The sequence below is a fragment of the Xenopus tropicalis genome, chromosome 7 (assembly GCF_000004195.4).
Source record: "Xenopus tropicalis strain Nigerian chromosome 7, UCB_Xtro_10.0, whole genome shotgun sequence".
Lineage (NCBI taxonomy): Eukaryota > Metazoa > Chordata > Amphibia > Anura > Pipidae > Xenopus > Xenopus tropicalis.
Window position 1 is genome coordinate 116,679,801 of NC_030683.2, and position 25,281 is coordinate 116,705,081.

The window sequence follows — 25,281 nt, forward strand, 5'->3', positions numbered from 1 at the left end:
TATCATCTATCTATCTATCTATATATCTATCTATCTATATATCTATCCTCTATCTATCTATCTATCTATCTATCTATCATCTATTTATCATCTATCTATCTATCTTTCTATCTATCATCTGTCTATATCTATCTATCTATCTATCTATCATCTATCTATCTATCCTCTATCTATCTATCATCTATCTATCTATCATCTATTTATCATCTATATATCTATTTATCTATCTATCTATCTTTCTTTCTATCATCTGTCTTTCTATCTATCATCTATCTATCTATCTATCTATCTATCTATTATCTATCTATCTATCTATCTATCCTCTATCTATCTATCTAGGCAATTCATCGATCAGTGGGTGATTTGGGTTCAGTCCCCATGATAACACTGAGTTATTTGCTGAGGTGTAACTTTTTCATTGATGAGGTTGCCCTGTTTCCTGAAACACTAGCGCCCTCTGGTGGCTGTATCATATCATTGGAAGTAGAAAATTTTCAGGTAAAATCTGCAAATATTTCCAGTTAAGAATTCTCACACAGGACAGGACACATCCCTAAAATGCAGGAAAGCCCACAGATGTATGTGCAAGCCATGCCAGGGAGCTGCTCCGTTCCCCCAGCGCTCGATGCCAGCGACTCTGTTATAGGAATGGGACACAAACACAATGCAAAAAAAAAATCTGTGTTTAGAAAAAATCCACAAAGAGCAGTTTTAACACCTACTTACATTTAGCAGGGGGGGGTGTTGTCCCCTTTTAAAGTCTGGTATGTTGTATAGAGGAGGGGCAGGAGCTTCTCCCCATGTGGCCACAATTACAGTGGAATTCTGGGGGAAACATTGCTTTGTACAAAAAGAAACAGAGCAATTTGCACTCTGAGAATTGCACTCTCACTGTGAATGTAAATGATCCTTCCTGTCTGTGCCACATTGCCCCTGGCATCAGTGGAACCGGTACCCAGACCTGGGCATGAAACTCTTTGTGCTCCCAGAATGGGGTACGGGGCCACACTTTAACCTGTAGGGGGTGCTGCACACAGGGATAGGGAGCCCTGTACTTTCTCTATGGCTGCCTTTTCCTAAAGAGTTCTCTTAGGCGTGCCAGTGCCAGCGCCACTGCAAGGTGCAGAACACCAATGGCCACCCTGGGCTTAGGCGCAAGTTCTAGGGCCTTTAGCGCTCCTGCATTAGGGCTTACCCCTCAGAAATAGGATAGGAGCCCCAGCATTCCCCAGAAATGGCAGACTCCCCAATCCACTTGTTGAGGAGAACATTAATTAGTTATTTATAACAGCCAGTTTTTCACTTTTTGTTTCGTTTTGCCATTTTTTAATATTTTTGTATTTGTTCTCATGGCTGTTTGTCCTGACCCCATTTCTACTTATTATATCCTAGTTTATCAGCTTAAGCGTAGTACTATTGCCAATATTTTGGAATGGCCATAGGGGGCCCACCAATGAAATACTTGCCCTGCTCCCAATGCCCCACCTAAGGGCATCAGCAGACAATTAAGCCCAATGTGCCAGGTGTAACATAATAAGAACAGTTTAGTTTTCAAGTGTAGCGCAATTAGAAGTTCATTATCCTTTATTTATATAGTGCCAACACTAGGGGGGCCAATTAATTAGAACACAAGTTTGATTCTGAAGATCGCAAATATCACGAAAATGCTTACGAAAAAATCATATTAGTCACGATAATATCATATTGGCAATCCAAAAGTCACGAAATTTGCGTACCGAACGATTGTAAACAGCGGCAGAACCTTTTTTTCGCACAAGTGTACGAAAAAGTCATGAAAGCGTTCAAAAAAGTCGCGCGGGCGTACAATAAAGTCGCGCAAGCACAAAAAAAAATTGGTGAAAATACGCTAGGAGTGTTCGAATGAACGCTCTGAGCGTTCGTGTCTTAATAAATCTCCCACTAGGTGATGCCACCCCTCTGTACTTTTTGTGTCGGAGGGGGCCAAGGAGGGGCTGCATGGGAATTTCGTTTCTCGAAGTTACCAGCAGCGCCCAATGGCAGCAATGCCCCTGACTAATGGCATTCATTATCAGAAGCCAGTTAGGGTTACCACCTTTTCTGGAAAAAAATACCGGCCTTACTATATTCCCTATTAATAGCACTGGCATCAAGCAGCATATTTACTGGCCACGTGGCAACCCCAGAGCCAGTTAGCCTGTCTGTATGTTTATAGCATGTGGGGAACCCCACACAGACATATGGTCAACACGAAGCCATGATCTCTAGAGCAGAAAAAGTCCCAGACAGTCTATCAACTAAATATCAACGATAAACCAAATAGCTGGCTGAGCCAGACCAGTTCGGAATTACAACATGTTTTTCCTGTCTTCTAACGTCCGACCAGACAACAAAGCCTCTGAGACAATGAATGCAGGGCTGGTTATGCAAGGCACGACCCTGTGGGTATATATTGTCTCTTGTGAGTAGGTTCCTCCTAATGGCTTGATGAGAAGGTGGATAGAGAGAGACACTTACTGCATGGGCTTATATAGAGGTCTAGTGGGCAGGGACATTAGCACCACACACAGGCTTAAAGATCCAGGGGTTGCAGAAGAACGTTAATAAAATAAAACACCCTATTGGCTTTTTAGAGTAGCACAATATTGGGGACATCCATTCTATAAACAGGTGCCTACTTCTGCATCAAAGTAAAGCAGAACAATCCCAGAAGTACAAGTGCATGTTCTGCTGAAGGACGTTCTGTGTCCAAGAAGAACCTGATCTGGACCATCAGAACCTGCACTGTAGAGTGCTTAGGCAGAAGGATATATTAAATTAACAAAAAATATGAAACAGGTATGGTCAGATGAAAACTGGGGGCCTATGGTCTGGGCATATGCTCCTCCCATAAGATATCTTGACTTTGTTTATGGATAAGGATGAGTGCAAAGTATCAGGTGTAACAGAAGGCCACACTTGGCTTTATTAAATACATTTAAGACCAGCTTCCCCTCTTTCTATCTTCCTGTTGTGTCCTCTGCTCCCCAACTTCTCAAGGGATCCCTGGGGTGCCCCATACACGGTGCTTTCCTGGGAAGTCATTAGGCCTCAGTTACGCAAGTTGAACTTGACCCTTTACAGAAATCATAGCAAAAATGGCTTTGGAATGGGGTCAGGCTGGACAGATAGTGGGTGACTTTGACATTGTTGGACAGCTAAATACATTATATCCTCTCAATCCTTCTCCCAGACATAAGCTTGGTCTGGAGAGGCCTAGTTGGGCCGACCCACCTCTTCTATCACTTTAAGCCACCTCGTGGAGCATCTCAGCATGTTCCTCTATGGCCGCGACCCCCAACCCAACATGTTGCTCCCATTGGCCTCAAAGAGGGTGCCCATTTTTACATTTCTGGCTTGGAGACAAGTTTTGGAAGCCCAGAAACACAGTTTTACTCCAAGCAGAGCCTCCTGCAGGCTAGAAGTCTACATGGGGCTACCCAATAGCCAATTATCCTCAGAGTTGAACCCCGTGCTCCCCACTCCCCCTTCCCCGAACATGGCGAAGTGTAAGATGCACATGTGGATGGGGAAAGGGGCTGGCAGTGGGTGAGTAGGCCCTTAGCGGGTGTGGGGGGCCCCCAAAGGCAGCATCTTGCTCACCCCAGTCTGACCAGTGAATGGGTGCTTATCCGAAAACCAGATTTTCTCGGCTCAAAAAAAAATAAATAGAATTAGAAATCCGGGAGCCAAAATAATTTTTTTCCCCAAAAAAATATATGTTTTATTTCAGCTTATTTTTTACATTTTTTAAGAATAGCAAAGGTTTACCATTTTTACACCTTAATTAGCACTCTGAAATATATAAAACAATGTTATTTATATTTATACATGTGTATATATATATATATATATAGATTTTTAGATATAAAAATATGCCTTGCTGTATAAAACTGCTGTGGAATGATGGGTAACAAGCGATGTTCATATGTTTGGGAGACTAACCTTCCCCCTCCCTATTCTAATGAAACCAGGTAATGGTCGGCACCTTTAAAACAGGTGGGACGGGTATAGGGCATTTACCTGGCAGCCACAACACCTACATAATTGTATATAGTGAATATCAAAATTCTGGTTGCAAAAAGTACACTTCTCGTTGCGGGACATTAGTATTACAGCGCCATTTGGAGGCGGAGCCTTTGCATATAGACAAAAAGGGCCAAAAAACTAAATATATTAAGGGTTTTACTGGCTAAATGGGCTTTCAAAGTCAAGAATTTAGGGGGAACTTTAGGGCAATGGCGCCTGGGTAGCAGAAGGATCCCTATTGGTTCTCATGGCATTTCATTGCTATGACCCCAAGGAAACCAGATGTTCACAAGTGCCACTGCCCCTTAGAATATAAATAGTATCCCTCAAGGAGAGGTTTTTTTTATTATGGGGGAACGCTTTCTCGCTTTTGTGATACAGTTTGTAACAGACACGCTTCACTTAGACATTTATCTCAGCAGCAGCCCCAGCAGAGGTAATATGGGAAACTACAATAGCAATAGGGTCCAAGGGTGGAGCTACCACTGATGGAGAAGCATTGAGGGGACTAGACACACACATTCCTGCAATTAGGCCCATTTATTCCACCCTTGGTTCAAATGTAGCTCTACCATTCCTATTAAACCTTGGCATGCCCGGGGGTGTCAACTCAAAAGCACCATCCTTGTGCCCATATCTGTATTTTTGTTAGATGTTGGCCAAGCCAATAAGAGCTGTCAATGCTACATTCGCTCTACAGCACCGGTAACCACACTTTACAGTTGGATACAGAGACTGAATTGAAAAGCTTGTTATAGGACTTCAAATAAGGGGATTGGGTTGGCATTCTATAACACTACAGGCTGCCTTCTTCTTCAAGTCCATACCCACCTCCAGCTGCCAGATCATGGCCTTTATTGTATCTATATGGTTAATTCCCCCTTCATGATGGACAAGGCGGCAGTTAAAGTCCGACAGGCTCGAGATAGCATTATCATCAACACTGTCAAATCTTCCCATCAAACCCAATAAAGGGAGGAACATATGGCACTGGCACCACTAGTGATTGAATAGCAGACAACCAGAGAGCTGTATTCCAACAGATACCAGCATGATTCTAATATTAAACTGGGCCATACTATTATGATACAAAGTCACTATTTAGAATGTATTGATGTATTAGCTCCCCAACTCTTGCTTGTACCACACAGCAACCACCAAAACCTGCCCTGGGCAACTTGCGGCCTTCCAGCCCTCCATGAACTCCCAGCAACCCTTTGGCTGTTGGATTCCGAGAACTTTAGTTCGAGAAGATCTGGAAGCCCAAGGGTGCCCAATCCCAATATGATACATTGAATACAAATACATGGTTTTAAGCACTTTTCTCTTTTAATAGAAGCCCTTTGATATGCAATGGATTCAAACCCACAAAATGCCCTGTCATCACTGTTTTAACAGCAAGCATGTTTTTGTTTTTGTTTTTTGTACAGCATCTACAAAAGGCAAACTAACCCTTTAAAAATAAGGGACAATAACCACCCTTAAAACAGAGTATCAGATAAATATATTATAATCTTAAATAACGCATGTCCGTAAAGGAAAAAGTACAATCCGTTCAGTTAGCAGTACCACCGTGAAAATGGGTTAAGACTCCATCCATCCTGTGCAGATTGTGCTAGCGAGGTCCCAGCAAAGTCCCACTCATGTTTGGGCCCCAAACTCACTAAAGGGACCCCCCCTTCTGTTTATAAAACTGAACAGAGGGGGAAAAAAAAAAATTGCCAAGGTCCTAATTCCAAGTACCAGATACTTTTAAAAAAAAAAAATCTATTTATAAAATAATTTAGATTTATATATAAAAACCAAAAAAATAAAAATATCAAGACCTCAATATATAAGTAGATCTCGGACTGCCAGAAAGGGCGGGGCTGGGCGACGTTTAGCAGTTCCTTACCCCGTGATTGGGGCAAGCGTTGGCGGGACGCACCGTACGAATGCGACAGTAATGCAGCCAGTGGAACTTCAGAGCAGCATATCAATTCTTTGCATAGTTTGATGACCACAAAAAAAAAAAAAAATATGGAGGATTTCGTGATTTCATGCAGCCAGAAACGTCCTATAAATTATTTATGTTCCGAGTTCATTCGAATGATAAAGTCTTGCCTTTTTTCTCTTCTCCCTACTTTGTTTCCATGCCTTTGAAGCCGCAGCATCCATTGCAAAGTCCTTGGGATACCGTAGATGTCCGTATGCATTCTTCCAGGACAAATGGAGTTGGGTTTTTTTTTTCATGTTTTATCAAATATCCAGCACTTTGAAGACGAGGCTGCATCTCCGACTGTGCCCAGGGACAGCCTGCACATTACCGTTCAGTTTTCTATAGTGGTGATTTCTACATCAAACATTATTATAGAACATCCTCCAAATGATGGCAAGGATTTGATTTTTTTTTTTTTTTTTTTAGACAAAGAACAAAAACATCTTCCGTTTCATAAATACGCAGAATAAAAATAAATGTACATTTTATGTACCAAGGTATAGATAGTGGCTTATCCGGAAAGAAGTATTTTTTTTTTTTTTAATTTAGATACAAAGAGTCAAAAGTCACATGATATTGGGGGAAAGATCCACTCCCATCAAAACACAAGCAATAATTCCTTGGCATTTTGAGCAATATCAATTTCGCCTGTCCTTTCCTTTAGATTGGTTGCTTCTTTTAAGGCTACTCCATTGGGACTTCATATTGCTGTTACCATTCCTTTAATGAAAAAGGAACGACCTTTTGGATTTGCCCTCTTCCAAGAACGGGCCAAAATCAGAGCACTCTAAAGTCAATGGGTGCCGTTCTTGGCCATGTTTTCCATGACCACGTATCGACTTATTTAGACAGCAGCAAATAACTCTCCACTTGCAGTTCCGTATCACGGTCAACATGCCCTTTCCACCTTGCAGATGATTTTTTCCTCAAATAAAGGTAGCACGGCGTCTTCTTCAGACACTTCTTGGAAAACAGCATTGCATTCAAACTCATGGCTCTCCTTTTTGAAATAATACCTAGAAAAGAAAAGTCAAGAACTGTTTAGTAACATGTTAAATATGAATTTATAACAGAGCTCACTAATTCATAGAGGTCTACTTTTCCATCCTCTGACAAAATGGCTGTCCAGTTGTGGGCCTGTAGGATGTACGGTATGTGACCCTTCATAAAGTTTATTATGGTCAAGGGCTCCATAGACCTCAACGTTGTGCCATAACTTTAATATAACCCGAACCTCGAACATAATACATGTAAAATAATTGGTCCAGTACATGTAAAAAGTTGGAGAACACTGCTCTACAAGGAACATACCCATCAGAGAACTCCCCTATCTACCCTAGTGCCAACCTCTTCAGCAAGTCCAACCCCCCAGGGTCCATGACATTTCTAATAAATGTGCAGGAAATACTTACTTGTAACTTCCTTTCTTGCTCAACAACTCTTTGAACTCTTGTAGCGTCAAGCTTGGCTCCTTGGTACGGATCATGTACGGAATCCTTTCACCACAGAAGTAGTAGACGATGGCAAGTCCTTGACCCTGACAATCTGAACTTGCTTTCTTGGCTGTCTTATGCCTATAAAAAAATAAATATACAGGTGATTAGATTGTTATGATTTAGAGATGTGGGGGGCTATGGATATAGCAAAGCCTCAGTACAGTATATATAATGGAGGTACTTACTCATCTGAAAGTTTTAGAGTAGAGAAGGCAGATGACGGGACGCTTTCCACTGTTTTGCCTTTTTCTTTCATTGTGGCAGACTGTACACACCTAGAACACAAACAAATGGGTTTAAGCAAATGAAACACAGCCTTGGTATAATTCCTTTTTAATACACGGTGTCTCCGATTTGCAAATATGCCAAATTAATTTTAAGGTTGTATACATTTCCATAAAACAGGGAGAGACAGTGGCTGTAAATTATCTGAGGAGGGAAGAAGTTGCCAAAGCAAAAACGTGAGACTGGATTTGCCAAGGGAAGTCCCTCTTTGGCTCCTCACTGTAATTAATGCAGACTCAATAGAATGACATCTGCGAGAATGCTCTCACAAGTATTCAACCCCAACTTAAAGAGTCAGGCTGGATTCATTTTGATGGAGCAGTCTAAAATTGCAAAGTCTGAAAACTATGGAGGCTCAATGTCTTACCTCGACGAGGGCGATAGACTCTAACATATGACATGATTACTCTGTACAAGTACATTAGAGGGGATTATAGGCAGTTGGGGGATGTTCTTTTTTCCCATAAAAACAATCAACGCACCAGAGGCCACCCCTTTAGATTAGAGGAACGGAGCTTCCATTTGAAGCAGCGTAGGTGGTTTTTCACGGTGAGGGCAGTGAGGTTATGGAATGCCCTTCCTAGAGATGTGGTAATGGCAGATTCTGTTAATGCCTTTAAGAGGGGCCTGGATGAGTTCTTGATCAATCAGAATATCCAAGGCTATTGTGATACTAATATCTACAGTTAGTACTAGTGGTTGTATTTATAGTTTATGTATGTGAGTGTATAGATTGGTAGGTGTGGGTTGGGTGTGCTGGGTTTACTTGGATGGGTTGAACTTGATGGACACTGGTCTTTTTTCAACCCTATGTAACTATGTAACTATATCAGTTTTCACTAACTATTTTGTGGAAATGATGATGCTATTGAAATGAACGGTCTGGGGCAGTGATCCCCACAAGTGGCTCGTGAGCAACATGTTGCTCACCAACCCCTTGGATGTTGCTCCCAGTGGCCTCAAAGCATGGAGGTAAGTGTTGCATAAAACCCAGTGTAAAGCCAAACAGAACCTTCTATAGGCTGCCAGTCCACATAGGGGCTACCAAATAGCCAATTATAGCTCTCTTTTGCACCCCCAGGATATTTTTCCATGGTTGTGTTGTTCCCAAACACTTTTTCCATTTGAATGTGGCTCACTGGTATACAAGGTTGGGGATCCCTGGTCTAGGGCAATCATATCCTTATAATTAGAGTAGAAATATCAGAAAAGCGAGTGGTACTTGACTTTATACCTGGACTTATGAAGTTTGGGAACTCTCTTATCTTCTACAAGACGTCTTCTGGCCTCTTCCAGTTGATCCAGAGTGTTGGGAGCCGTAAGGGGCGGCATGGAAGTATCTTGCAGGAACAAATGTGCTGGTTGGGATGCTGCACGGTGTGTAGCCTTCTTTAGTTCAGGGCAATGAGTGACACTAGATAAAACGAAGAAAACACAAATAAATAATTATATTAGGGGAAATAAATGTAAATGAGCCTACTGTACATTAATAAATGCCCCAGGCCTATATTTTTTTTTCCTCTGAGCGTTTCATAAACCCACCTGGCAGGTGTTTCGCGGTGGTGCTTTTTCATCAACTTTGCGCTTTCTAGAACCCATTGCAGGACACTGTGGTTGCGCTCGGCTTCCTGCTCTGGAGAAAGAGGAGTGGTCAGCACGGCGGCCGAGGTTCCTTCCTCCGCTCTGTGGGACTGGGTGCAACCTTCTGGTTTTCTGGAGCTCCTTGGGAGTTGGCTGCTGAGAGAGAAGAGAAATTTTAATATAGGACATTCTTTGTACATCCACTGTAAAGGCTTCATTGTTTAAACATGAATGTATTTAGATGGTGCCAGAAACCACCTTTACTCTATCAGTACACTCTAGAGGAGGTCTAAGGTATCTTTCCCTGGAGATCTTATAGACTTAAGACTTGAGGCACTTTTAACATGAACACAAAAGGGTTGGGGACACAGATACCATTATCTAAACTGTCAATACATATTTCATTGCTTGTTTCCTCGTTTCACAGATGTACATACCTTACAGAGCTTCGGTGCTCTAACGTTGACGTAGTGCTGGATTCCATACCCTGAGGGACTTTGGGACGCAAGTGGCAAGATATGGAACTCTGCCCTTTCGAGAAGGCCGGTTGAAATTTGCCTTTTCTTTGAACGAAAGGGGACTGAGATCTTGGCGACAGATTTGCCGGCGTTTTCAAGACCCTGGATACGTGGTCATCAAGGATGGACTGTGGATCGTCCTCTACAGCGCTTCCGGGTACGGCCTCGTGACTGGACGGTGGGATGTCGTATTCAGCTTTTTCGTCTTCCTGTGGATCAGTTCAAACAGGAAACTTAGAATCACTCGCTCAACAATCTTATTAAAGTACAACATTAAAATACATTCTGCTGGCTGTATGACCATCTGAAAATGCTAATGCTTTACTTTGCTATGGGAGGTCCCCCCTTCAGCTTTTCAGTTTTTAACTTATGTATAAGGAATATTGCCTTTCCATAGAGCCATAGGTGTAGGAGTAATATTGCCTTTCCATAGAGCCATAGGTGTATGAGAAATATTGCCTTTCCATACAGCCATAGGGTCTGCCATTTAAGTTTCAGTATGTGTGTAGGGATAGTTTGCATAGCAGATATATAGGTCAAATATCATTCATCTATATATATAGCTATAAGATTAAAATCTCTCGTATGGGTAGAAGAAATAGCCAATTTGCAAATGCTGGGCCCCATAGAGTAAAAGAATTTTGACTTTGGGTACTATTGGCTCTTCAATAATGTACAAAGTTGATCCAATGACCAGTTTGTAGCCATTTTGCTTTTTACTAAGGTATTAAAAATCCATTCAACATTCCCCCCCACAAATCTCTCTGTTTTTATGCAGATTGGGATCAAACGTGATTGACTTTAGTAGCACGGGGCCACGCACGAAGCATATTTATACCGACAGATAAATGCCGCCATTCTTTGCAGGCGAGCAGGAAAATTATATGAAAGTCTTCTCTGCGGCATCACAGCCATCCCCCTGGCTTTTGAAGTTTACAATGTGATTGAAGATCCGCATTTCTTTAGGGCAGAACCTTGCCAAAAGCTATTCCAGTAGCATTCTTCATTCCTGCGAGCCTCGGCTTGTCAACCTGTCACAGTGCCAGGTGCATATCAGTGCTGTGCGCTACATTTCTCTTCCCCCCCTATGGGTGCTTCTTATCACTGTCTTCGGCTCTCCTTGAATTATTCACTTTTTGTTGACGTAAAGGAAGGGGGGTAGGGGGGTTCAGCTAACACAACACTGCACACTTGTTTTACACACCTCTTTTAACCTCTGCAACCTTTCTTCCAGTTTCTCTTCAGCCTCCCTCTGTTTCTTTACTCGCTCCAAAGCGATTGTTAGCTTGGCCGCAAACTCCGCCGGGCTGGCTGGCATCATCTCTGCCGGTGGGCGCATCGTCCTCTGCGGGAAGCAAAAGGCCAAGTGTAAGTATTGGTAGAAAGTCATTTAGTAGGACTCCCTTTTATACAGTAAGCAAGCAGCAACCTATAGTAGCAGCGATATGGAGTGGAAACTATAGTAAGAGTTATGCCGATGACAGACGAGGAGATTAGTCGCCCCACGATCAATCTCCTCTAGCGGTGGCAACTAATCTCCTCAAATGCTTTCCTACCAATGAGAATGTAAAATGCCCATAGGAAAACATATCCGTCACTTCGGATAGATGACTACTACCACAAATTGCCCCTTTAGGATGGCCAAAATATGGTGATATGGTCAGGAAGGGTCTAACCCTTGTAGATTGTGAGCTCTTTTGGGCAGGGCTCTCTTCACCTCTTGTATTGGTTATTGATTGCTTTATATGTTACTCTGTATGTCTAATGTATGAAACCCACTTATTGTACAGCACTGCGGGATATGTTGGCACTTTATAAATAAATGTTAATAATAATAACCCAAAAAGTAAAGCTACTGCCTAATGCCACTTTGGTGTTATCAATGGGGAGGGGGGATAGCAAGTCTGCCCACCCTTCACCTTTCAAACACAGCACCCGCTGACCCCTGGGAGCAAGGAGGTCACATCTGGGAGATCACACACGCTTGCCAGTGTGGCATTAGCCACATATTGTGAGGAACTGTTTACAGAAGTGCTTTACAGGTACTGCAAACAGAGACTGGTCTGCGTGGCCTTATCTAAGGTTATCAGAGGACATTTCCTCTTTGTTCACCACTGCCAGGTCATGTTTTATCTCACACGTTGGCCTAAAATGTTGCACTACAACCCTGTGAACGGATTACCATCAGGAAAAGTAAAAACAGTCAGACATTTACAGTACTGTCTCAATCTATCTATGTTTGCACACAAAAGGAATCTAGCGTGGCAAAGGAAGTGGGCAGAACACAGGGGGAAAAAAAAAGAAAATAGATCATTCCATTTGGACTTACTGGAACAAAAGGCAAAGGCACTTGGCCATTGGCACTGACACTCCGATGGATCTCCCTCTGCTTTTTTGAACGATACGGTGGAATCCCATCTCTGTTATAAAACATAAAATAAAAACATTTACAAAACCGGTAAATTCTGCTCATTGCATTCAGCAAAGTATGAGGCTTTATCTCTGGAGACTATGCTATGTACGCAGAGTCTTATCTATAGGAATGGGTATTAGCTCATCAGAATATCGGAGTTCTGAGGTCCAGAGCTTCTCAAGCTATTTCCTGCAGAACGTAAGAGAATCCCAACATCAAAGCACTTTATGAATGGTCTCCGACAACAGGAAGACAATGACCAAAAGGCTGGATGTTGCTTGACCTCTACCCTCTGGCAGTCAACTTGCTGAAAGACTCACGAGCCTGGAAACCCACCTGCCCAAGGGCTCGGCCTGTCTAAACCTGTCGGATCATTTCATTTCTAAACATGAGGATTTCACTAGGCATTAAAACTTTATATCATTTTTCTTATCTGCTACATATGAATTTAATGCCAGCTGGTGGAACCTCTAGACCACAGAACAACTGTCATCTTGATTGTGAGCCAGCGGTTCAGGTTGAGAGGACATTAAATGCTTTATCTGTCCATTGCCAGGTAAGGGGATTACAAGACACTTACACACTGCCATCTGTCATGGACATACTGTCTTCTGTCAGGGCATCACTGGATATCTCACTATCGTTGATACTGGCTGCGGGTGCAAAGTACTGATAGCTCGGTTCCGACTTCCGAAAATGAGACCTAAAAAATGATTTAAAGAATAAATCCATGTCACTTAAATATTAAGTATAGGTGTGTTTGATCCTAGATAATAATGAAGCATGTATCCCAGTGCTATGGTAGGCAAGTCTATAGGACATCATTTGTAATTCACATTTCTCATTAAATTTATAGGCAAGTATTATATGTCTTTATCATTATAGACTATAATCATTCCATAGAAAAAAGTGAGGTGGAGCATAGTTAGGTGCCCTTCTGTTTTTTGAGGGGGAAATAAAAGAAGAATAATTGGCCACTAAGAACTAAATTCAGCTCTAATCCTCCAGCGCCGAAACCATTTTTTTGCCATTTAATGCAACATAAGCCATAAAATAAAAAGAATAACTGTAATAAAAACAGTCATTATAAGATAAGAGGGCTTTGAAACAGCAAGGCATCTCGGGAGGGAGGGGGAAGCTCGGAGAGAAGAAAAAAAAAAAAAAAAAGTCCTCTTTATGGATGTTGTTCTTTGATCTCCCAAGCAGGGAAAGATTTTGTTCACATCAAAGATATGTGAGCTCAGGGAAAGGAATAACAGCTAAGTTAACCTTTAACACAAGGGGGGGGGGGGGATTAGAAACAAAGAAAATCTGAAAAAAGTAAAAAGAAAAAGAAAAAATACATATATTATATAGATATAAAATAGATGACTACCACTAAATATAAGTATATTGTTCCTTGCCCGGAACCATCCTCATCTGCCAATGCCAATCACAGCCAGAGCTGCCTCATTGCTGGCTTTAGTTGAGACATACTAGTTTATTTGCTCACTGACACACTGGGCAGAAACCAGGTGGATAGGACAATGGACAATCTATGGGTGGATAAGGCCTGAGAAGAGGCAAGAGCTCATATAATGGTGAACTTTCAAACTTTGTTCAACTGCAGGTATGGGATCTATCATCTCCCAACAACATATATAGGAATGTTATATGCCATAGTGTCTCATTTAAGCAAACTATTAGTAATCTCCCACTGACTTAGTACTTTGGACTTCAGGCTAACGCAACCCTATTGGGTTTTATGTAGAATTAAGGCATGGCATTCCACATTACAAAAAGATCCCCAAATGCCCAAGGCTCCAAATATTCTGGATAATAGCTCCCATATCTACATCTTTCAAAGCTCAAAAACCACATTATACCACATTATGGATGAACTATTTGCCAGCAAAACTTTATAAACTACACAAATAGATTCCAGATACTCCAGATGAAACTCATGGAATATGCCTCAGCCATGTAATGAACTTAAATATCCCCAAACACCCTTAGGGTGAGTATGTGCTTCTTCAGAGGAGCTCTCACCTTTGGTTTCTAGGAGGGATCCGACAGAAGGCACGATTTATTTTCCCCATTCCAGAAGAAAAATGGTGTAACCCTCCAAACTCCTCATCCTCGGCCAACGTTGGAAGCCCAGGCCCAGGACTCTCTGGAGTTGGACTGTCTTCAACACCACGAGCATACTCCTTGCATATATCGGACTGCAAAAAAGAGGTAAATGCCTCCTGCTCCATTGCCCTTTGTATCTCTTGTTGGGCCTGGTCAAACACAGTCTTATTCAGTTGCTGGTTCTTCACACACTCCTTCACTTGGGTACGGGTAGATGGCTTTAAGCGGCATGAAACTGCTGAACTATTTTGTACATACCAGCGATATATGGCTTTAGCAGTTTTTGATGTCTTGGGTTCCAACGGGTCCATAGCCCTAAATCCATTGCAAGCAAACCAAAAACTTAAAAGATCCACAAGACCTTCCCCTTCCAAGTACATGCGGAAAAGCGTAGCTCCATCCTGGTCATCGAGTAGAAGATTTAGAGACCTGCCCCATCTGGAGAAGCGGGAATCGTTGGCAACGCAGCCTTCAGCTTCACGGATATAATCTTCCTTGTGTCTTAAGTGCTGAGAATCCATGGTGAACTTTTCAGACTGAAAATAAAAATCACAGTCCGTTAGGTTGGGGGGGGTACTCGATTTTAGAAGATGCTTAGCCTAATATATCTACTCCTACTTCTTCCCCTTGACATAAAAATAATCAGCATGTTATTGCGTGTTCCTATCTTCAGGAAACCATAGTGACTTTCAAAAAGGCCAACAGATGGGACTGGGAGGGCTGATCAAAGAGAAGTTCTCAGCTGAGAGATAAATCACTTTGCCTCTTTTGAAATATAATTGCTGGTAAATTGATGAGTAACCAAAGAACTTCTGACTTCCTCCTATAAAAACATCACTCAATGACTGGGTACGGAGCAGAGATAAACAACTTTGTTTAGTATAAAGTGGGTGGGACAGTAAAGGCTAATTTACCCCAAGTTTACACTAGTGGGATTCTTAAGAACTGATGACCACATCAAACTCATGGAAGGACCTTATGGATACTAATTGATAAAAAAATGAACCATTATAAATGAACAGTGATGTCAGAGCTTTGAGAAATATTCATATATGATCTCCAGTTGGGACATCACTACTTGCTTCTAAGCTATCAGAAGAAGAGTATAGGCACACATCCGTTATGAAGGAGCAAGCCAAGCCCTAGACACATACCTTGTAGTTTTTAGTCTCCTGGCCTGGTACAGGTGGACGCAAAGAAGTTTCCCTGAAGATACGTCCAGAGTCTGGGATGCAGGTCAATACTCCAGCAGAACTCATGGCTGCCAGGAGTCTTTACAAATATCCTAAATAATGAAGAAAATATACATTGTAACAAAATGCCATCCTTAGAAGTAGTCAACCTTTTGCTTATCAACCCTATCTAGAGACTCAGTAACAGGCTGGGGGGGGGGGGGTTACATGTTAAGCTCACAGTGCTCCAGCTAATGGGTTTTACAACTCCATGAAAAGTTAGTCAGTTATTGGCTGAAGCTGAAGGTTGGGAGTTCAAAGCCCGTGGAGGGGTTGAGGTTAAGGTGGGGTTAGGAAGAAGATGTCAGTAAAGACAAATCTTTGAAGAGATATTGCAGCAGCTGCAATGAGACAAGACTACCCTTTGTGCTTTTTAAACCCATGTGTGACCATTGAAGATGCCAGAACCAGACAGAAGCCAACCTGTGATCATTAGTTCCAATGTATGCACTTTGTAACACTTCTACAATGGTTTAACCCACAAACATAACTTTGAGGAGATGTCAGCAGTGTTATCCAAAGTGGTATGGACCTGCCCATCTCACAATAATCTAACCCCCATCGCAAATATATTTTACAGAATGAACCATTTCATCAACTTCATGTGATACTTTGTCTTCTAGTGAGATGCCCAACCTGCAGCTCTTCATCTACTGTTGATCTACAGCCCCCAGCATTCCCAGGTCCTGGAATTAATCCAAAATATTTAGAATGCTGTGGCTGCAGAACCCAGTATAGCTACATTAACATAGGAACCACAATAGATAAGAATCATGAAAGTTCTATGGTATATACAAAAACCATTTACCCTAGTTTCTACATTCTCAAGCCAACACTGTCCCTAGAATGGCCAACAAGTACAAAGCAGGGGGGGGGGGGGGGGGGGGGGGGGGGGGGAATAAAATAATGTACTTTCATCAAGGCTGTCAAAAGTCTCTGGAAGTCTTAGGAGAACCCATTAAAGTTTTGCTTTGGAAGAAGAATCCACTTAAAAAAAAAAAAAAAAAAACTGCAGCTCAAACTTCTCCGGAACTCCAAGCTTCTATTACAAGTAATAGCCATCTGGGAACCATTTTCCTCTTTTTTAACATGACTTACGCCATACCCCTGTCGCCCCGTAGTGTTTTTCAGAAGAAAATTATTCACAACAGGTGGGCTTAAGTCTCTCTCCTCACCAACATACCAGGGAACGCGTCTAATATATCCAGATGTTGGAACAGTTTTATAGGTACAAGTTCACAGACGTTTGTGGATAAGGGAAGTTTAAAAAAAAAAAAAAAAAAAAATATTCCACCAACCCTCATGAAATCCAAGCCTGGAGAGGCCCACGTTGCCCCTTGAACAGGCCCATCATCCTTGGGATGCATATTAAGCACAGAACTGTGTAATCAAATTATCCACCCATGGCAAAGAAGGAAATGAGGTGATCACTTCCTTGTGACCAAAGGTACCAAATAAAATAAATGGGGAGAAGGGGGTAAGTGTGAAGGAATGGGGGTTATCAGGAGCCCCCCTGCTGCTGCTGCCTGAGCTACAGATGCACAAAACTTGCTTTCCTCCCCTATACCCTTGATTGAAACCCATATAAATGAAATAAATACCCCTGACTGTATATCTTTAATGACCCTGGAACTTTTTTTTTTTCTTTCCCCAAGCGTGCATTACAGCAAGGATCCCAAGACCTGCACCCATCCAGCAAACCAAGGGCAAGTATCCATTACAAACCACATGGAGAGAGAGCCAATAAAATGTATTCACACCTCCTAAAGGATGTTTAGACCCCCCCCCCTCCTCCTCCCCCTTAGAAACTATTTTTTAATGCAACCTTTGTAGCAGCAACTTTGATTTATTTAAAAAAAAAAAAAAAAAAAAACATAAACAAAGTTGTAAAAGCAAAAACAATGAAATACAACTGAAACCACAACTAAAAATAATGGGTGCAGTGATTAAATGAATTACAAATCAGGGTTCTGGACAACATGAAGCCACACACACTAGGATAGATATAGAGAGATACATTGTATTGGATATGGGAAGCTCAGACACCTGATTGATACAATGTGTTCAGAGGCTACAGACATGCTTAGCCAATAGCTGTTGCTGAACTGCCACCCCTAAACTCACAGGGAATGCCGGGAAATGTAGTTCAGCTAGCAGGCTAAAGGCAATAAAACAAGAGCCCCATGAAGTAGGAGCCTGTGGGTCGGGGAAGGGAGGGGGGTATTGTGTTCCCAGCGAAGTTATTTGGGATCCAAGCTCCCAGGCCAGCGGCTCTCCCTTCTCTCCCCCCCCCCCCCGGCCCCGGGCAGCACGTCTCCCCCATGAGCAGCCCCGGCAGTTGCAAAGTTTGCAGAAAGCATGGAGTTGCAGGGGGGGGGTGGGAGAAGCAGCAGTCGCAGCGACACTTACCTTGTTTGTGCAACAGCGGCTCCTTGCCCCGGGTCCCCCTTGCGCTAAAAGTCCACAAATAATCCCGTCGGCCGCTGATCGCTTCTCATCGCTGCGGCGGCTGCTGGGCGAGTGCGTCTTTAAGTCCAGATCCAAGTGGCAGAAAAAAAAAAAGAGAAAATCCAAAAGTGGAGGAAAAAAAAAACAGGAGAAGGGAAAAATCAGCTCACACCTTCTTGTTGAGTAAGTTCGAACTGCAAGGATCTCTCCCTCTCTCTCCCTCCCCTCTTCTCTCTCTCTGAACTTTTTTTTTTTTTTTTTAATCAAAACCAAAAAGCCCTTTTTCACTCCCCCTGGGGACAAAGCCAAAAGAACAAAGGGGTGTTATGGCTTTAATGAAACATCAGTGGAGATCACTGAAAGCTGCGTCCTGGCAGCGCCGTAAACGCCGCCGCCGTCCGAATGGGACATGAAACCGCTGCGAAAAATGCCAGCCTTCTTTTTTATAGCTTTCCACCGACCCAGACGGGCGAATGTATTCGGTCCGACGACGAAAATGCCTCGGTTTGATTTTTTCCCAGCGATGGGATCTCCGTGCCTGTTTCCGTGCAGCTGCCAGGACCTGGGATTTCTGAATTCCTTTCTTAAAGCCAGACTCCCCCCTCTGGTTAAGAAAAAGAGTCCTTTGAAGGGCGCCGGACCAATGGCAGCGCAGAGTCTCCAGCAGCTATTCCTTTCATCCCATCTTCAAAGAGCCTTCAATCACTTTTAACCCCTGAAGTGCTGCAAGGCAGGGAGGCAAAAGGAAAGGGGGGGGAAGGGATCTAAAGATTCTGCAACTTGCAACATCAGATCTTTCAGAGAACAGTAATAGCCGCATAAAAAAACTAAGAAAAGGCAAAAAAAAAAACTTTAAAGAGAGAAAGAAACTGAAGTCGGAGCTCGACTTGGCTGGGAGATCATATACACACACACAGCATTTGTGAATGATTAAGGAAGTTTTTTTTTTTTTTTTTTCTTCCCCCCCCCCTCCTTTGAGTTTAAGTGGTAGCATGTGTTTTAATTCGTATTTTTCTTCTTTTGAACTCTCTCACCCCTCAGTATTTATTTTGTGCGCCGTGGAAGGTTTTGTCGGTGCGACTAAAGTGCTAATGTGCGCGTCTGCTTCTTGTGTGTCCGATTCCGGGGGCCCTGATTCTGTAGGAAGGTCCCACCGAGGGGGAGAAAATAGGAATTTTAAGGAGAAACTCATTAAAAAAAAAAACAGTTTTTTTTTTTAACAAGTATATAAAAAAAAAAAAACGTATGAAGCCTGCAGCAAATGTAATTATAGCTTTTGGGAGGCGTGAATAAAGGAGTTTGTGCAGTAAGCCCTTTTTAGGGCTTGGTATAGACTCTCCCTGTGGTTAAACTGTAACTCTCAACAGGCCCAGACTGTCAGTCAGGCAAATGCCAGAGGGGCTGCTGTAAGATGCCATAGACAGTCACTATTTATTGGGCTAGTGGGGGGCTGTTTGGGCCTCTGGGTACTGGGAATGCCAGAGGGGCTGCTGTAAGATGCCATAGACAGTCACTATTTATTGGGCTGGTGGGGGGGGGGGGGCTGTTTGGGCCTCTGGGTACTGGGAATGCCAGAGGGGCTGCTGTAAGGTGCCATAGACAGTCACTATTTATTGGGTTGGTGGGGGGGCTGTTTGGTCCTCTGTGTACTTATAATACCAGGGTCTATTTTGAATATATATCTTTATGTTTGTAATTAATATAAGTAATTATATATATATATGCATGTAATTCAATTTTAATTAAAAAATAACATTTTCCATAACACATACATTTTCCATACAAAATAACGCAGTGGGGTAACTTGACTTTACTAATTCCTGCAGCAAAATCATTTTACAGCCCCTCTAATGTTGGGAATAAGGTGGGTAATTTACTAAATACAGGTATGGAACCCATTATCCAGAATGCTCAGGGCCTGCGGTTTTCCGGATAAGGGATCTCCATACCATAAGTCTGCTAATAAATCATTTAAACATTAAATAAACCCAATAGGATTGTTTTGCCCCCAATAAGGGGTAATTATATCTTAGTTGGGATCAAGTACAGGTACTGTTTTATTATTACAGAGAAAAGGGAATCATTTAACCATTAAATAAACCCAATAGGGCTGTTCTGCCCCCAATAAGGGGTAATTATATCTTAGTTGGGATCAAGTACAGGTACTGTTTTATTATTACAGAGAAAAGGGAATCATTTAACCATGAAATAAACCCAATAGGGCTGTTCTGCCCCCAATAAGGGGTAATTATATCTTAGTTGGGATCAAGTACAGGTACTGTTTTATTATTACAGAGAAAAGGGAATCATTTAACCATTAAATAAACCCAATAGGGCTGTTCTGCCCCCAATAAGGGGTAATTATATCTTAGTTGGGATCAAGTACAGGTACTGTTTTATTATTACAGAGAAAAGGGAATCATTTAACCATGAAATAAACCCAATAGGACTGTTCTGCCCCCAATAAGGGGTAATTATATCTTAGTTGGGATCAAGTACAGGTACTGTTTTATTATTACAGAGAAAAGGGAATCATTTAACCATGAAATAAACCCAATAGGGCTGTTCTGCCCCCAATAAGGGGTAATTATATCTTAGTTGGGCTCAAGTACAGGTACTGTTTTATTATTACAGAGAAAAGGGAATCATTTAACCATGAAATAAACCCAATAGGGCTGTTCTGCCCCCAATAAGGGGTAATTATATCTTAGTTGGGATCAAGTACAGGTACTGTTTTATTATTACAGAGAAAAAGGAAATCTTTTTTAAAAATGTGAATTATTTGATTAAAATGGAGAGATGGCCTTTCCATAATTCGGAACTTTCTGGATAATGGGTTTCCGGATAAGGGGTCCGATACCTGTTCAGGGCAGGGTGCAAAGTGCAAAAAAGGGGACACTCCACTTAATGAATACATAGCTGCCTGCATTCAACTTTTCTGAATTTATAAGGGGGGTGTCTGGCTTACCCATCACTTAGCTTGCAAGACATTTAGATATGGAAGTTAAGGAGGGCCAAAGAGAAGAGGCCACAGTGGAGCCAGTTACTGCCTGCCCTATGGGAGGGGGTAAGTACAGGGCTGCTTTGCGCCCCCACAACTGCAGTCTAAGTCCCACACTGGATTTTTAATCCACGTAGTACCCCTGCTTTTGGACCAGGGGCAGTAGTAAATAGTAGTAAATGACTCCTAAGATATCTGTTATAAACATGAATTGAAACAGCTCATCAGACAGTACCCCTGGGCCCCCAGTAGTTGCAGGGGCTGCTTCCTGTGTATTTATGCCCCTGCACTCATGCAGTAAGCTGGATCCATATCTGGAATAAGCCCTGCTTTCTTGAGTACACGGAGGCTCAATAGAAAGCAGTGCCCTGCTGTACTTACACTAGAACCCAGTGGCTAGCCTTCATTTGGCTGGGCCGCACACTTTTCCTCTTCTACCAACCTGCTTGCTCAATTGCCATCCACTACAGAGCCAGAGGCCGCAAAGTTTAAGCTATAGAAGGGGCTGGGGAGGGGTAATTACTATACACAGATCCCACACTTGTAGGATATCTTTGTCCCCTGGGCCCCCCTTGAGATCAGAGGGCTTGCTGTATGGTAGTTAGGCCACTGGTATTCACCAAAGTTTCCAGATTTCCAGACCAGCCCTGGCTGGATATGTTATTGACTTTGGAGTCACTTTAAAAGTATAATAGAATTGGTCCCCTCATGTTTTTAGTTGCCCAGGGAGCAACTATGGTCACCTCTGGGCATCGAGGAGGTTAGAAATAGTAAGTGGCACAGCCTATCACTGTAGGACTTACTTTATCTGCCCACCCACAAGGCAAACACTGAAGGCCACTGAAACACAGAAGGCAAACACTGGTTTCACTGAAAGTGGCCAACTTATCTCCGGAGCTGGCTACTATTCTAGAGATGCTCCGACAGATTAGCCACAGACCCTGAGGCCACACTGGCACCCAAGGCACCCAGTATGTAGCTGATGTTGCTAGCCCTGTTGAAGAACTAGCTGAGTGGGTGCATTATCTTGCAATATGGGGGGAAGGTGCATAAAAGACAGGGTGTGATTGGCTGCACCATTGTTGTATACTTAGTGCTTTTCACTGTTCCTTTCTCTGATTGGCCCGAGGAACATGGTGCCCTGCTGCACCCCAGCAACACCCTCAGTGCTACCCCCTAGTGCTTCTCATCTTGGTTCTGGAGAAGGTATATACTGTAAATAAGGGAGGACCTGAATAGAAAAATAAATGATAAATAGTAACAATTACAGTAAAACTGTAGCCTTACAGAGCAGTAATCCTTTGGCTGTTGGGGGGCTGCTGGTGACCCCCATTAGAAATTTGCAAAGAGGTAGAAGAAGGCACCAATCATTCACAGTCTATAAAAAATAAATAATGATGACCAACTGAGAAGCTGCTTAGAATTGACCATTCTATAACATACTAAAAGTTAACCTGAAGGTGAAGCACCTCTGTAATGTCAATGAACCTGGGCAGCGGCTGCAAAGGGGCACCCAAGGATACATGGGCCTTTACTTACTCCCATTCTACCTCTGCTCTTTTGTCCAAAATGATCAAATCTTGGCCTCCAACTTGCTGGGACAAATCTGGACTATCTGCTTGTTTGGGCCTGGGCCCAATGAAAGGACTCCATCAAATAATGAATGTGTGGCTGATATCAGTAGGCCAGCCTGCTGGGAGGGTCCCATACACTTCGTCAGCCCCCTGTATCACGTTGCTGAGAGCCAACTGTGTTTGTGAATGAGTCTGGGGGCTGACAGTTGATTGTGTGACTTGATTCATAGACAGCAATTGGTCACCCTGTGTGACCTCATCTCGACATGAAGTGGGCCCTTTGCATCTATTTAGAAACATTGTTATTTGTGTGTTTGTGTGAGTGCGTACAGGGAATAGCAAACCCCCTTTTATAAACTATAAGGATATTAGTTGTGACTGAGAAGATCCCTGCAGGCTAAGTGCTTTTATGCAGGATATGGAAGGCCACGGTGACATGTAATAACCTTATAGTAAAACATAGGGGTCACGTCATTCTTAGACTTGAAAACATACGTTTTTGTTTGTTTTTTTTAACTTTGATAATGCCCCTTACCTTTTGTATCCATCATGATTTCATTTTGCAGCCGTCGCTTCCCATTTGTTTTAGATTGTAAGCTCTACGGGGCAGGGACCTCCATCCTCTTGTCTCTTTGACTCTTTACTTATTGCAACTGTATCTTGTATTTATTTGTATTTATTGTTATACTTTGTATTTATCTATTATTATCTTAATAACCCCCTGTTTGTATTAACCTATTCTACTGTACAGCGCTGCGTACATAAGTAGCGATTTATAAATAAAGATATACATATATACATTTGTTCGCTGGCCGCTGAGCAAACATGGCAAGGCTGCCAACGAGGGGTTAATTAGGTGATCAGTCGCTGTTCTGGGTTTGGTTTTAATTTAGCCTTATGAAAAGCTGCCAATTGAAAGTCTCTTGAATGGAGCAGCCACTCTTGTGTTGGCAGCGCCACATATTTGTCTCTGTGACTGTGTGGCCCAGTGTATGTGACAAAATGTGTTTTGACTACTAGTGATGCCACCAGCTTGGTAGAGGGCTGTTGAAAATGGCACGCCTTCTCTTTAATGGGATGGTATTATGGGACAGAACAAATAGGAATGGGGGGGGGGGCCCGGTGGTTATATCGGCAATCACTATTAGGCATTTATCAGCGCAGAATACAAAACACAGGCACAGACATTTGTCAAGAGTATTTTTTTTTTTTTTTTTAAAGAGGCCTCCATTAGCATTCCCAATCACTTCCACATTCATTAGAGGGAACAAAACAAACCTTCACTGGTGTAAGGCCCCTTTAGAAATGTGGCCTCTGATTCTGATTGGTCTAGTTCTATAGGCATCCTTCAATTATGGGCGTGATAGAGATCAAGGCACCATGGACTTGTGTATATAGTGGAGGCATAGTGGAAGCTAGAAGGGTCAACCATTGGAACGTATAGTCCTTTCCCTATAGCTTTATATTAAAAAGTTGAAGCTGAGAACTGATAGAAGCCCCTTTTTACCATTATCATGTATTTATATAGCAGGGTTTGTACTGGGTTTACATGATACTACTGTGGCCTCTAGACTTCAACAGTTGCCCTTTCAGTGGTTTTCTCTGATCCACCCATGAAACTCCGTCGCTGCCTTCATGGGGTAGGGTGTGTTCGTACTGCCGAGCCTTGAGTGGGAATGATTGGGGATTCTGAAGTGCAGGAAAAAAAGCAGCATGGTCATAGCCATATTCAAGTGCCTCAATGTTAATGAGTAATCAGTAGACACCGACAATACACCGGCGGCTGGCCTCCATGACTCTACGCCTGCATGGCATTTTTGGGGAAAAGGAGGAACACATTCATTGTACTGTCATGATTTTTATGGTATACTTTGATTTTTATGGTACACTGTATTTCTATATTACACTGTTTACATAGAAAATAATTCACTCTGCCATTTAAACTTTTATTTTTGAACCAACAAATCCATTTTTTTTAGCTGTAATATTGGTGTGTAGGCGCCATCTCAGTGCCTTGTGCCTGAGTCTGAGCTTTCAAAAGGAGCCGGCGCTGCACATTAGAACTGCTTTCAGATAACCTATTGTTTCTCCTACTCCCATGTAACTGGAGGAGTCCCAAGCCGGACTTGGATTTCTTACTATTGAGTGCTATTCTTATACCTACTGGGAGCTGCTATCTTGCTCCCTTCCCATTGTTCTGCAGATCGGCTGCTGGGAGGGGGGGGGGATATCACTCCAACTTGCAATAAAGCAGTAAAGTGTGACTGAAGTTTATCAGAGCACAGGTCACATGGCGGTGGCACCCTGGGAAATGAAGAATATGGCTAGCCCCATGTGAAATTTCTAAATTAAATATAAAAACTGATTACAATACAGGATTCTACTGAAGAAGCCCTATTAACTGATGTGTTTTGAAAAAAAACACATTTTCCCATGACAGTATTCCTCATTTTCCAATGACTGTATGGGCCCAGCCATTGTTTTGTAGTTATTTCTATAAGCGCCACAAAGTGAAGTACAGTTATTAAATACATGAGTGCAAGGAAGTGGATCTACCCATGGCCACACTAAAGGATATAATACACAATATAATACA

General features: G+C 42.5%; 1 protein-coding gene across 2 annotated transcripts; it reads right to left on the bottom strand.

Annotated features, from left to right (window-relative positions):
• Positions 1 to 5,354: 5,354 nt before the first annotated feature.
• Positions 5,355 to 18,967, bottom strand: axin2 (axin 2 (conductin, axil)). Of its 2 annotated transcripts, none has more exons than XM_004916332.4 (12): positions 18,072 to 18,967; positions 15,585 to 15,715; positions 14,347 to 14,966; positions 12,899 to 13,021; positions 12,235 to 12,325; positions 11,110 to 11,250; positions 9,825 to 10,114; positions 9,349 to 9,540; positions 9,041 to 9,220; positions 7,707 to 7,796; positions 7,438 to 7,599; positions 5,355 to 7,041 (listed from the first exon to the last, which is right to left on the bottom strand). In XM_004916332.4, the coding sequence occupies exons 2-12, from the start codon at positions 15,687 to 15,689 to the stop codon at positions 6,915 to 6,917; spliced, it is 2,121 nt and encodes a 706-aa protein (XP_004916389.1). In that variant the 5' UTR covers positions 15,690 to 15,715; positions 18,072 to 18,967; the 3' UTR covers positions 5,355 to 6,914. The 2 variants fall into 2 exon arrangements, with proteins under 2 accessions (XP_004916389.1, XP_002935041.1); XM_002934995.5 differs by having other exon boundaries at positions 9,349 to 9,543.
• Positions 18,968 to 25,281: the final 6,314 nt, after the last annotated feature.